General features: G+C 35.7%; 1 protein-coding gene across 3 annotated transcripts; it reads left to right on the top strand.

Moving 5' to 3' along the window:
* Positions 1 to 2213: 2213 nt before the first annotated feature.
* LOC140765941 (U11/U12 small nuclear ribonucleoprotein 59 kDa protein) lies at positions 2214 to 13570 on the top strand. 3 transcript variants are annotated; one of them, XR_012105249.1, is made up of 12 exons: positions 2214 to 2501; positions 3434 to 3483; positions 3575 to 3655; positions 4212 to 4406; positions 4503 to 4917; positions 5063 to 5146; positions 5562 to 5627; positions 8800 to 8872; positions 9853 to 10241; positions 12146 to 12186; positions 12895 to 13042; positions 13167 to 13570. XR_012105249.1 is itself a non-coding variant. In XM_073105281.1 (11 exons), exons 3-11 carry the CDS (start codon positions 3645 to 3647, stop codon positions 12971 to 12973), a joined length of 1353 nt encoding a protein of 450 aa, XP_072961382.1. In that variant the 5' UTR covers positions 2214 to 2489; positions 3434 to 3483; positions 3575 to 3644; the 3' UTR covers positions 12974 to 13072. The 3 variants fall into 3 exon arrangements, 2 of the variants coding, with proteins under 2 accessions (XP_072961382.1, XP_072961381.1); XM_073105281.1 differs by lacking the exon at positions 13167 to 13570 and having other exon boundaries at positions 2214 to 2489; positions 12895 to 13072; XM_073105280.1 differs by lacking the exon at positions 13167 to 13570 and having other exon boundaries at positions 12895 to 13072.
* Positions 13571 to 14136: the final 566 nt, after the last annotated feature.

The following is a 14136-nucleotide window of genomic DNA, read 5'->3' as shown; positions in this document are numbered from 1 at the left end:
TTTTGTCACTGCAAGTTACTGCTACTCGTTGTGTAGTTTGACATACATTAAAAGTTGTGCTGATGTGTTGATGCAGTTTGATAAATTTTAATTCCTCTTTTCTCATTGGGAAATTGGTAGGTAAGTGTTAGTTGAGTAGCTATTAAAAATAGATATCTTTGATCATATAGTAGTGATATATTATTACATCTTTGGAGCCCCGCAGCTTTCAAGAAAATTTGAATTTGCTGTGTTACGTAGGATTTGATACATATTACAGTGGAGTAGTGGTCTACTTTCACTTAAGTAATACATGGTTAAATAATTATCCTTGAGAAGTCTGTTACTTGTTTGCTTTGAGTTTATGAGTTTATGGACCCTCCTTAAACTGTTTAATAACTAAACATCTATTTATTTTTTTCATATCTAATTAAGTTTACTTTAAAAAAAATTAAGGCTAAAAAATAAGATTTATTTATTAAGTTTTAAAAAATGAGATTAATTAATCGAGTTTTTAATCTCAAACCACAAACCAAACAAAAACAAAAAATTGAATTATTTTGCTACATTCATTTGTTATTTTAGTGAACTTAATCCAACAACTTTATGCTTGTTATCACACTAGTTTTATTCAAAGGAACGACATATACTTTTCCTACCTATATTGTCTTTCAATATTTGCCTATCTTATTGCCTTAACTGCATATTCCTACTAAAACTATAATAACATGAAAAATAACTTAACCTGCATTGGCATCGGCCCTAGCTCTTTGCTAGGGTTCGGTCTCTGCCTTCTCCTCCTCGAGTGACGAGTTTTTCGTTCAGCCTTCACTCCCCTCCCTTCCTCTAGTTGGTTGGGGCTTTTCTTCTTTTTTTTTTTTTCTCCCATTATAGTTTTCTCTTCTCTTCTCCCCTTCCTCGCTAGTCTCGAGGTTTGCCGGCCCTTGTGCGGCCAGGTGCGTGGATGTGGAGACAAGCCGTCTAGGCCAAGCCTCGTCATCGGTTTCTCCTTTGACTCCAGCCCTCTTTCGCTCCAACTCAATCGGAACATTGCTTCGCCCCTCCTTCGCCTCTGTCTTTGTCGGCACCTTCCTCTGCCTCCTTCTCCGTTGAAATCCTTCTCTTTCCTCTCAATGGCGCAGCCTCCAACTCGACCGCCCCTCTCCAATCATCATCTCTTGCAACGGTTGGGCCCATGTCCACTCATTCCAGCTCTGCTTCCTTCTACTTCACTCTCCACCGCCGCCATCAACCCCTATGTGTGGTGTCCATTGACCTCTTAGGTATGTCAGAAATTCTAGCAACATCCTCCTTCCACCATCACTGCCTTCTTTACCCGTTTGCCTATCCCCTTTGCTGGGTCTACAGTGTTGCGATTGCTACCCTGTGGAGAAGCTACCATGACTGCGGAAAGTTGGTTGCCCCTTCGCCTGGTAGTGGTCCACTTGCCGCCATAGCTAGCTGTTGTGTAGATGCTGACTTGGGGTTCTCAGTTTACTGCCTCAAGAATGATTTGGTGATTTGTTTGGCCGATGTTGTCGAGTTGGCTGGTCTCTATGCGTGTTGGATTTATTTCGAATGGGATGAGCCATAGGACGTCAACCCTTTGTTGGGAAGTGTTTTGAGTCTAAGTCTCTTGCAACTATTCTTATTTGCTGAGCCGCATCTGATAGCTAGGAGGGTGACTTGTTCTAAGGTCGATGCTCTATCCCTTTTGAAAATTTTATTTGCATGAGTACTTATATTGTTACAAGTTGATACTCTGAGTTTTATGTTGCTTAGCTTATCTTTCAGCTAAGAGGGAGGGGGGGCCCTTCACTTTTGTGTATCAAGCTGTAATTATTACTTTGAGGTTAATGAAACATCAGTGTATACATTCCGGTCAAAAAGACAAAACATGAAAAATAACTTGCTCAATTTTTTTATGGAAAAATTCTAAACGTGAAGAACTTCATTAATGCCATTGAAACTATTACTAGCCTAATACGGAATATAAAGAAAAGGAGATCATATAAATCATATATTTGTGTACTAATAAAGTTCCACCCAAATCTGTATGTATCTAATAATTTTGATTGTGATAGCTCAACTTTTATAGTCGTATAAATTCTTTTGTGTGCGATCATAATCGTTGAATTTATTTGGATGCATCGAACCGATAAGGGTGTCAAAATAAACGACCGGCTTGAGTTCGACTCAGCATAAGCTGAGCCTACCTTGAGATTTAGGCTCGATTTCAATTTTAAACTACTAAGTTCCCAACCCTTTTTCATCTAAGCGTTCGGCCGATCTCCTCCTCCCCCTCTTCCCCTTCCCTTTCCACCGTCAAGCCTCCTCCTCCTCCACCGTCGGAAAGCCTATTCCTCCTCCTCCGTCGGCAAGCCTATTTCTCGTTCTCCACCGTCGGCACGCCTCCTCCTCCTCCTCCTCGAATCAGCCTCCTCCATCGGGACCCTCAAGCCTTGTGTTGCATGTGAAGGCTTGTGTTTATCTCAATTCGTCGGCTAAAGGTAACTAATACGGTATGTTCTTTATCTCAAACTTTACTTTTTGTTTTTTCCACCAATTAAACTGAGATGATAATTTCTGTATTTTGTAAATCAAAGATCACATCGAGTGATTTCCTTTCACATGTTCAAAAATAACTGGTGCACTTCTAGGCTTCACCAGATTTTTTTTTCAACCGAAGTAATATTTTTTGCCGGATGATATTTTGATTACTTTTTAAAAATGAATGAACTTAGTGAAGGTTTAAGTTTATCAACGTAAGTTCTGTCCATTGACTTCTGATCACATTGAGTTGATTCTCTTATTCAAAAATAACTGGTGCACTTTTAGGCTTCACCAGATCTTTTCAACTAAAGTACTATTTTCTGCCAGATGATATATCGATGCTTTTGGTTAATTCTTAAAAATGAATGAAATTAGTGAAGGTTTTTTTTTTTTAACATAAGTTCTATCCAATGACTTCTGCTTTAATTTTCTTTTCGTTTAATAGAAGAATCAATGATACACGACTTACCTGCATTGGAACCTTTTTATAAAGTAAGATCTTGATGTATGCAGAATGATTCAAACTTTGCAGTTATCCCCTTAGTGAGATCTTTCCATTCATAAATTGTGAGCAATGCTTTTTTCTTTTGAGAATAAATGAGAAGTGTAGGAAGGAAAAGAGATTGAAGAAAGAACAATGATAGTGGGATTTCTGCAGCTCTACGGTAGGAACTGATCAAAATAGTGATTTGAGACTTTGGCAAGAGTTTAAACTTTTATTTGATGAATATTTTCCCTTTGCTGTAAGATGCAGAAATTTATATATAGCACACAAGAACACTATTTAGAGTTCACGTAAACTTGAAGGAAGGATTGCCAGTTTATCTGTATTCTACTATGTTGCAAGCTTTATATGTTTGTTTTTTTATTGAATCATTGTTATCTAATGTTTTGAATGCAGTGTCAGAACAAATTGAACAAATGGGGTCTTTGTTAGAAACAAATCAAAAGGTCAGAAATTTTTTGAATGCCTCTGACATATATAATATTCTGCTCCTGCTTTTTTCTAACTTTGAGTTTCCAATCTTTATTACTTTAACAGAAAATTGAGGATTTACAACAAAAGTATGATGCGGAGCTTCAACATTCTTCTGACCTAAGCAAAAAGCTTGATGTTTCAAAGGTAATGTTGCATCAATCCATCTAGTAACCTTACATGATCTATTATGGATCTTTGTTGAAGCGCTTTGGAGTTTTAAATCACTCGTACTAATGAGAGAGATAGGAATACAAATAAGAGAGACATGAGAGTCCCTAATACCAGGATAAATCCAAATGTCTTTACAGATTTCCTAGCGATTGATGCTTATAGGGATCCTAAGCGGTTCTCTCTATCAGCATAGATCCAAGATAAATGAATCCCTCCATATTTTTAACAGTAAATAGATCCAAGATAAATGGAAGGTCGGGTCATAACTATCAAATTAATTTTCATCAGACCTTGCAATTTCTACTTAATTTTCTCGCTCAATTATCTGATGAAAATTATTTTGACAGTTATGACCCGAGCTTCCATTTATCTTGGATCTATTTACTATTAAAAATATGTAGAGATTAATTTAAAATTCTGAAGGGTGAGTGAGAAGGCCTTTTAGTTCTGTCAGTCTGTACACTCTGTGTTCTATCTTGGGTCCATCCCATATCACTGATACGGTATAAGTTGTTCCTCTTGCTGGCAGGTACATTGTGTCCCATGAAGTTTCTTCTTTCTCCAGAATTGGCAGTATGATTCCAACACCATTATCATTTGGAACACCTCCTCAATTGCAAGCATGGCAACCTGCACAAACTGCTGGGACTTCCTTTTGGCACTCTGAAAATGTGCATGATCATCTTAGGAAGTTACAAGAAACGATTAACCTTTCGAAAGCAGTGTATGTGTTTCACCATCTAAATTTAGTGTTCTCTAATGGTGTTCCTCACTTTCTTAAAGATTTATTTCTTAATTCTGACATTAATCTCTATTGCAGGCTGAATGAACTAGAGGGAATTCTCCTTATAAGATCGAATAGCACTGACACTCGAGGAGATGATTTATCTGCTGATCACCACTTGGCAAGAAAACTGTCACCATCTTCAGACAATTCAATTCCTTCAGATGCCAGTCAATTTTCTCCGGATGATAGACTTCTACAATTTTTCAAGACGATTAAGGAAAAGAGAATTAGTCTAGATTCTCAGGAGTCTCTTTCAAAGGAAGCTGCTAATAATTTATATAGACATCTTAAAGATCAACTTTCCCCCCTTACTGCAATCACTAGTCAAGAAGGTCCATGGGAAGAAAGGTCGTTGGCAGCTAAGTTAGCCCAAAAGCTGCAAAAGTCCAGAAGAAATAAACGTTGGAAGAAGAGAAAGAGGAAACATGTTGCAGAACTACTCTGCAAGGTGGTTAATATCTGGTTTGGAAGATATGGGCTTTTCTGTGCTGAAATAACTAATAAGTTTATAATGCTAATCTTGTAAGGAACTTGCTGATGCTATGTTATGATGACATGATACTAATACTTTTGCATAATTCATTATTTTATAGGAGCGTGAAAATCATGAGAAAGCTGATCAGGCAGCGGATGAGTGGAGGGCTAGAGAGATTGCCAAGGACATAGCAAGACAGAAGGTACCATATCATCTATAAGTTTTAGCGGCTTACTATAATATGTTAGTGTCTTCATGTCAGTTATTAAGTACATTCATGAGATAGTAAGTCAAACACCAGGTACTTGCCATTAAGTGTAATAGATATTGCTCTGGTTGTAAGCATGAAATTTGCCCTTTTGCAACTAAAAAATCAAATACTTATGTAGCTGGCTTATATCTGAAATTGTAGTAGATTTTTGTACTCCTCTTTGCTGAAGATATGTTCTTGTTGCTGCAAATAACAGTAGCAAGTAAATCAATGTTTAGCTACATGTTCAATAAAATGAACCTTGATATGCCACAGTTCCTTGTTTTGTGCTGTCCGAAACTGTACAATCTTTAGTTGTTTGTTAGTTTGGTAAAGGTTAAATGGTTAATTAAGCATGCAAATTCAGGTTGAAAGCATGAGAGCAATAGCGAAATTGAAAGCTAATGAGGAGAAGAAGCATTTAGAGTCTGAGGTAAGGATTTCTGAGACTTTTGTTGTAATTTATTCAGGATGATCTTTCATTAATCATGTGTTGCACTGCACTATGTTACTTTTTCAATGCACTATAACTGATTAAGAAATTAAGATTAATTTAATAAATTTTTCTGGAAAAAAACAGAATTGTTTTTGACATAGAGTATCACATCCATAGCTGAGGCATGATCCTTGGAACTTGTTTTCCTTGACCAGGAAAATATTTTAGCATATAGTTTCTCTAGTATTTATCTGGTAGTTTGACTCAATTTAGTTTATATTTTGCCGCATTCAAGCAAAAGCAAGGACTAGCTGCATGGATCTTAACATTAAATCAATAATGTACAATTGGTCTTCTTCGATTTGCTCAATCCTCTAAATCACATATTTAATCTTCTACTGATACTAGTGCTCATAAAATGTTGTAAATTTTGACTAGTAGGTTGCAGCTCAGAAAATGTGGTCCTTTCTGCATTAATAACTCACTTCTTGTCTTTGGCACGGTAGACATTTGTAAACATTGCTAGCTTATTAGGATGACTCCAAAAAGATTTTGCATTAGTTTGAAGCTGGTTTGAGGTTTTGCCTTAAATGAAAAAGTACCTGTCAAAGTACATTGAAAACTAAGACTGAACTCAATGAACAGGCTGAAACATGCAAGATTGTTGATTTTGATCTTTGTTTCAGACTATTAATCATGGATCTAAGTTTCAACCGAACCCGACCTATGCCTAGTTTCGAGAAGGAACTGGACAGATTGGTCAAAATAGGTGTTTTTCCGCCAGGTTAGGCCAAAATAGTTGAAAGTCACTTAAAATATCGTGTCGGACCCAGATTCAAAATCCAAGCAAGATTAATTTTCCCTCGTCTCTCCATGCTCTCTTCTCCTTTTTGTCTCTCAGTCTCCCGATGCATCCCATCTCTTCCTATCGGATGACAACAAGCGATGATAACAGACAACAAGTAATGACAAGTATTCTTTAGGCGATTTCAACCTCTGGCAAGCTGTTCATTGCTAAAGAGATGTGTTTTTTTTTACCCTCTCTTTCTTTGGTTAGGGTTTTCCTTTTCTTTTACTATCTCCCCCTCTCCCTTCCTCCCCTCTCCTTTCCTCCCCTCTCCCTCTCTCCGTCTTTCCCCTCTCCCTATCTCTTCATTGCAGCAGTAGGGATAAGGCTTGCTATTGCAGCAAGGAGAAAGGAAGAGGGGGTGGAGAGAGAGATAGAGAAAGAAAAAGAAAACATCTTTGCTACTGCACACACAGAGAGAGAGAGAGAGAGAGAGAGAGAGAGAGAGAGAGAGAGAAGAGAGAGAGAGAGTAAAAAATAATTATTTTTTGTTCCTCCTAATGTTCAAACACATGGGTGTCATTTTTTATCTACTGTTTTTTTTCTCTGAATTTTTAGATATTTTTATGCATTTTATAATAGTTTTAATTTTTTATAATTAAAAAAAGTTCAATACCAAAACAGCTAACCTATGACTTACGGATATTTCATTTGCCTCTTTGTACCAGTATTTGATACATATCAGATACCAATATGGCGTTGATATGGCCTAATACGTATCGAATACGGCTGGAGTAATATTCAAATTAAAAAAATAATTTTAATTTCTGATACAACAGGATACGGCTCTGATACATTTCTTGATCATCCAATTCTTTTTCTTTTTTAATGCTAAAAGATGATATAATAATATATACTTTATATGTATATATAGTTATCCAATCCTTCACGATACTTTAAGGCTTTATGAATTAAACATATAACTTGAAAGCCATTTAATAATCCAAATTAATTGTAGATTAATAGTTGAATTTGGTTTCAATGTTTCACTAACATTTTAGGTTATTTATTAGTTTCTATTATAATATTATTCTAAAATTTTAGATATGTAGATACTAAATCTGTAGCTTTCTTTTATTTTATTTTATTTGTGATAATAATTTTTTATCATATGTTATATTGGTTGACAACAAAATTTATTTATTTATTTATTTTATGGCATATACATATTGTATCCATATCCTACTTTTAAGAATTTATTGTATCCTCGTATTTGTATTGTCATATCCCCATATTTTGTATTCGTATCCGTGCTTCATAGCAGCTGACCATTCTTGTCGATACAACCAAAATATATTACTTTTCTCGGGTGGCCAATCCTGATCCTGATGTGGATGCTCGGAACCTTGTGACTATTGGTAAAAAGACAATCCATTTTATCCCAATTTTTATATTTTATCTAGGGGTCCAAACCAAAATTGAATCTTCTTATGATAGTGTTTCATTAACTGAAAATCATGAACTGCATTAACAATTGTAATGCTGAAATCTTAAATATGAGACTCTGCCTTCTTGACAGGATTCAAATTTGCTTAAGTTAATTACTGTTTGAAATATGGCCAGTAGAAGATACCAGGTGCTCAAAGTTTATATGATGCTGCTTTCATATAAAGTTACCACATAATTGAACTGCTAGGACTATAACTTAGCTACAGTGATGAACTCTCATTCTGTGATTTAAGAATTGGTCTTCAACAATTTTGTAATGCATATATTTTTTGTAATCGATTGATGATAACTTTTCCAAGTGTTTGTGATCAAATGCTTGGGGTTGTGGTTGCAGTATGTAACTTCATTTCTTGACCTTTTTCTCACTTACAAGATCAATCTTCCTTGCACTAATTTTAAATCAAATGGTCCTTCAGAGAAGGAATTTGATTACAGCCTTGCACCTATTTCTAGAGGCTGTTTCCATGATGGATCCATCAACATCATGAACCCATGACCTTATGAGCATGAGAATGTATTCCTTGTTTGACTTCTAGGATTTCTTTTTTTAACCTTTCTAATGTGCATTACGTTTCGCTTTTCTTTACATGCTTAAAGTTGCAGTCTAAGTGCAGTTGTTGAAGGATGCAACGAAATATGACAAAGTTGCTAATATGTTCATTTTCTTCTTTGCTATATGTGCCTATATATTTCAATTTATTCTGTATTCATTGCAAGAGAATGGATAGGAATGTTGAAGGGTAGCTACTTGGCATCCTATTTAGTAAAGCTTGTGATTTCCTCTTTAGTAAGTGTGTGATGGGAAGAACTAAAAGAAACTATTTTTGGTCTTGAGGACAATCAGCTTTTCTTATGTGGGATTTTTCATTTCAGCTTGAGCTCGTGTTAGTTGTCGAGAAGTTACAAGAGCTTCGATCCATCAGAATTCAGAAGTTGAAGAAACAAGGCAAGATCTTTTTTGCTCTCATCAATTGTTCTTCCTCATTCATGTTTCAAGACTTTCTTAGCTTAGCTAGGTAGCTCTTTTTTTCATTGTTGCGTGATTTCTGTCTTATTCTTTATAGTATTTAATTTCAGATATAAGACATTTTTACTTTGCTTAAACCAATTCCATCAAGGCAGATTATTGTTGGCTCGTAGCTTCAAATCATAATCTTTTCTTCTTTCCGGGAGCCTGTTTTGATGTCATGAAACAGGCAAGGATACCACTGCATTTGACTTCTTGAACAGGATAAACTACTGATGTTTCTAATGCCAAATAATAGGAGATTTCACTTTTGGGAAATGTGTGAGAAACAAACTAATTGGTGCGTGTTTGTCTCGGATAGATTGATTTTCAATCTTGTTACAGATAGTTCATGTAGTCCTAGGGCATTAGAGAGGTTGCTCCGTTGGATGTCAGAGTTCAAATTTTGACTCAGTGATAGTTTTAACTTTCATAGATCGCTAGAAATTGTTTTGGTAGAGTTCTCTTGCTGTTAGATAGTACAGACCAGAATGGTCTTCTGCAGCAGGAGAGATGGGGAGAGGTCAAACCAGAAAAAAGAAAGGAGGGGAAAAAACAACCAAAGAGACAGGGGAGGGACAGGGTCAGGGACATGTGTTGAAGTGGAAACAACCATCCGCATGTTCCTAGTGGCTAAACATTGAGAAATGTTGCTTCCCATTTGAGATTTTTTAAGTTTTGAGTCTTGAGTAGACACCATGTGAAGTAGATAAGGGTGAACATGGATGAACAGCATCCTCTCCTTTTCTCCTCCATTTCTTTTTGCATTTTCCTTGGCATGGCCATTCCAAGTAGTGACTAGTGGGCTCCGTTACCCAGACTCCCACATGCTATCCACAGATATATAGGAAAGTGAATCAGTGGTAAGATAAGAAGAAATGATGAATAAGCTAAATAACTATATTTCATACCGCCTGCAGGTCACTTTCTTCCTGAAGAGGATGATAGTTTTCTTGACCGAGTCAGAGCTGCTGTTGAGGAGGAGGAAAGGGAAGTTATTGCTGCTGCTGACAGAGATGCTGCCAAGGATGCTATAGCAATAGCTGAGGAATCAAGAAAAGCTGTCCACATTACGAGCACTGATGTGAATGAAATCAACCACAATAGTGGTGAGGCATCGAAGCAACAAGACAAATTAAATTTGATTGAAAGTGAAACAAGTTCAAAGTCAAGTGAGAAACTGGAACACGAAGAACAAAAAGTTGACAGGAAAGGGTCTGGTGGAGGTTATGATGCTGTTGCCAATCTACCGTTTGAGTTCTACCACTATTATCATGGAAGCAACAATGATATGGGAACACTAATCGAGGTAACATGCTTCAACTCCTGAAATTACCTGTAATACTACTATAGACATTGTTTGCTTGCTTTTGGTCATACCAATATGTAAAATTCAGCATATAAATAATTTTATAAAAATCAATTTGTTAGTTATTTAGCTGAGAGTTGAGATAGTTATGACGTGGCTAAGATTTAACTGTAGGAATCTTAAAATTGTCAAAGCATCTATACGGTATATGTTAAAATTGGCAGCTTCTGGAAATCATCTTATGCAAAATCATTCTTCATTGTTTTCTTTGGTTTAGTGGAGCATCTATTTGCTTTTCAAATATAAAATCTCCTGTATTATATGATTTTTCTTGTTTCAAGTTGATGGCATCTCTTTGATCCTGCTTACAGTGGTAGATCTTTTCATGAAGGTCATATAACTACAAGAGAGTTTTAGTTTCCTTTTTGCTGAAAATTTTTAAATAGCAGCTCCCATTAGAAATTTGAAATGGAGGTTTAAGTGAAAAAGATCTTGGAGTAGGTGGAACTGCTGCTCATTGTTTCCAGGCATTGACACAATGATACATCACCTCAACTCTTTTTCTCTCAGATTTATTGTTGAAAGTTATGGTTTTAATATAAATAAGTTAGGTGACAGATAAGGTTATAATAATTTGTTTGACTCCATAGTTCATTCTTTTACAAATTTTAAATCTGGAATTTTCTCAATGTAAGATACCATTTTTTTTTCCCCAATAGGGTTGATGGACAGACTTAAGGCAAAAGAATTACCAGAAATTAAATATATTGGTGCCATATGTGCAGTCGACATTCTAGATTTTTATTTTTGTTATATTCTTCTAACTTCTGCTTCATGCCTCTTAAGTTAGATTTAATTAAAGAAGTCCTGAAGTCCTGGATCTTATAAGAGATTGAAATTAGAATACGAGAATCATTAAAGATGATGCCTTTTGTGTTATTCCTTCCAAGTAATTTCTTGCGAAGATTTTATTTTTCTTGTAAGGATCTCGTGCTCTGTAGATTTTATCAAGGGTTGTCTCGGCCTTGGCTCAGCAAAGGCATGTATTGACACATTCAATGCTAAGCAGATGAAGTGCTGACATAATGAATGACCTCAATATTGCCAGAAGACAATCCTTAAACATTTTTAGAACTTTAAAATATGTTTTAAGGGTTAAATTAATATCTTCGCATGAGTGTGGTTTTAACACATGCAAGTTCTCATAGAAAGTACTGTATCTATTTTAATCATACAATAAATTCTAATTTGATGATTTTCCCCAAATTTTCAGATCTTTTAAAATTTGGGGTAAATAACTCGTAGAAAATCACAATTGCCCTTGGATTCCTAAAATTTGAAATGCAATTTGTGTAGATCAAGGACCAAATAATAGAGTAGTACCAAAAAGGATGAAAGAGATCCCAAATCAAATCTTTTTGAAGTAAGATATGTTCAATATCTAGTGGCTCAGGTTGGCACAGGTAGGAATAATGAGTATCAAGATACACTCTGACTGGCATGACAAATTTATGGATTTCATATTAAGTATTTGGTTCACTATAATAGGTTAGAGTGCTTATTTGATAATATTATAATAATTTAATAAGTACTCCATGGAATGGGGTTGGAGCAAATATCACTAGCTGTTAATGGAAAAGTCCATTAGAATATCTAGAGCATGTGAGAATTGCTGAAATGTTCCTTCAGTTTAGTTTTATCCATTTATAACCTTTTCTTAATGTCCATTTATGACTTAATGAAGCTAACTTCTCTAAGGTCATACCTGCTAAAAGTAACACATGACATATTGATTCATTTAGATCAATTCCTATTTACATCCATACTCCTCTTTTTGTCTTTTCCTTTCCTTTTATTGTGGTTTAATGCTTATGTAGATTGATGCCATTTGATTATCATTGCAGGTTCGACGAAGATGGGATTCTTACATCAGACCTCGAGGAAGGTGAGATATAGCTTTCACTTGCTAAAAGTTAGATTTGTCGAACAGATATTATAGCAAAGAGTTCCTTTTTAGTTTATGAATCAACCAATTTCTTCAATATCAAACTAATGAGATTATGCGCTTCATTGTTTGTATATAATCAACATCCATTCAGTCATTTGCTTGGTTTTGATTTGATTATGTTTTATATATTTTTGAGAGCCATTGAAATCAGGCACGTAACTCTTTCTGCTGCATCATGTTGAAGGCTTAGTGTCACAAACCAACTTCTGCAGGATCCAACGCTCTCATTTATTTGGACACGCTCTTTTTTAAATATACATTTTTTGAAAAAAAAAAACACATCCTAGTTCATGAGGCTCCCACCTACTTGGAGTCTGGACAGTCCTTTGTAATTGTCAGTATTATTTTGTTGAATTCAGGGCTTTCAAGCATATCTTCCTTTTCTCCTGTTTGATCAGGATAACTATGTTTGTTGGTTTGAGCATCTTGTCTGGTCATTGTTCAAACATAAATCTGAGCAACGTAAGCTTGTACTCAACTTTTTTATTGATCAATCTCAAACCTTGAGTTAAGCTCGCTCATTTAGTTATTGAATGAATAAGCTCAAATTGTTGCTATTAAAAAAACGACAGTTTTCCTTTTCTTTTGCTTTCATGCAACAACTTTTTTTTTAACTGAGTTTCTAATCCTGGTATATTAATGCAGCCGAATTCCAGGGCACTGGATCCAGCCACCACCACCTGCCAATGAGGTGTGGGCATCCTATCTCGTACGTCCAAAGTAGTGGCTTATTGGATCTAGTAATGGTGTTTTCCTCACAGATGGCTTTGTGATCTTGAGCAACTTGAACAAGGTTAAATAAATTTCCAGCCTTCCGTTTGTAGATGTACTGTTCAGTTCTCCTATTGTTACTCGTGGATGTACCGGTTCTTATGGTCTTGTGGCTTGACTGATGCATCTTACTTTCTTTCCAACAGGCTTTAACTTCACAAAACCTGATGAATATTTGCTGCATCTGTTAAGTCAAGTCTTAATCATTTTAACAAGATTCTCAATATATTACAGAGATTTTTATCCAGCACTGTGCTTTTCTTAGCATCATTTGGGGCAAGGCTTGCTTCAATAGTTGAGTCATAAAAAACCTCTTAAAAGATGAGGGAAAGATTGCTTACTTCTTCCCTCCTCCAGTCCTGCCTTGGGTGAGAATCCTGTGCATCAAGATGCCCTTTTACTCTATTTTCGTAATGTAATTATAGAAAAAAAGAAATCCTTCCTACTGCTCTGAGCTTGTGAGATAAAAACCCATAATTGTGATACTAATGCAGGGAATAGATTTATCTGTAAGATTATTATAGTACTATATATATGATACACTACATTTAGAGAATATATGTCAACAACATTGCAGTTCTCCCATTGAATATTTGTTGTGTGATCAGTTAAAAAAGGGGCTTGCTCTCTTACTAATAAATCCTTTCAGAGGAAGGAATCTACCAAAGAAGGTATTACTCATTCCTTTCTCTAGAAAAGATCAAAACACTTCTTTGATGACTGGATTCCTCCTTGTAGCTTTCAGATAGAAAAGGCAAAGACTTCTCACAGGAATACTGGAAACTTTCGGTGTTCCATTAAGAACGATGCCTTCCAGACGGTACATGAATTCGTAGAAGTAAATAAGGGTTAGTGGTGAACAATAGAATCTTCCCTATTCCCATCTCTTCCCCTCTGTTTTCTCTTCTGAGTGCTACTTTCTGAGGAAGCCTAAGGTTATTTCATATTTATATTTTCTCACGTCATGATCACCAAGTTAGCCACTCACTCTGTGTTTTATTAGTATCAGAATATGTCGATAGAGGAATAGATTTGCCCATATCTCAGATCCAACACGCATCATGACATCTCTGCTTTCTTTTCTTTCAAGGCTTTTTGACTTCAAATTGAAAAAAA

Source organism: Typha angustifolia, chromosome 8 (genome assembly GCF_048772165.1).
Source record: "Typha angustifolia cultivar Huaian chromosome 8, ASM4877216v1, whole genome shotgun sequence".
NCBI classification, from domain to species: domain Eukaryota; kingdom Viridiplantae; phylum Streptophyta; class Magnoliopsida; order Poales; family Typhaceae; genus Typha; species Typha angustifolia.
The sequence above is the reverse complement of the archived record's forward strand: the minus strand, read 5'-3'. Positions and strand labels throughout refer to the sequence as shown.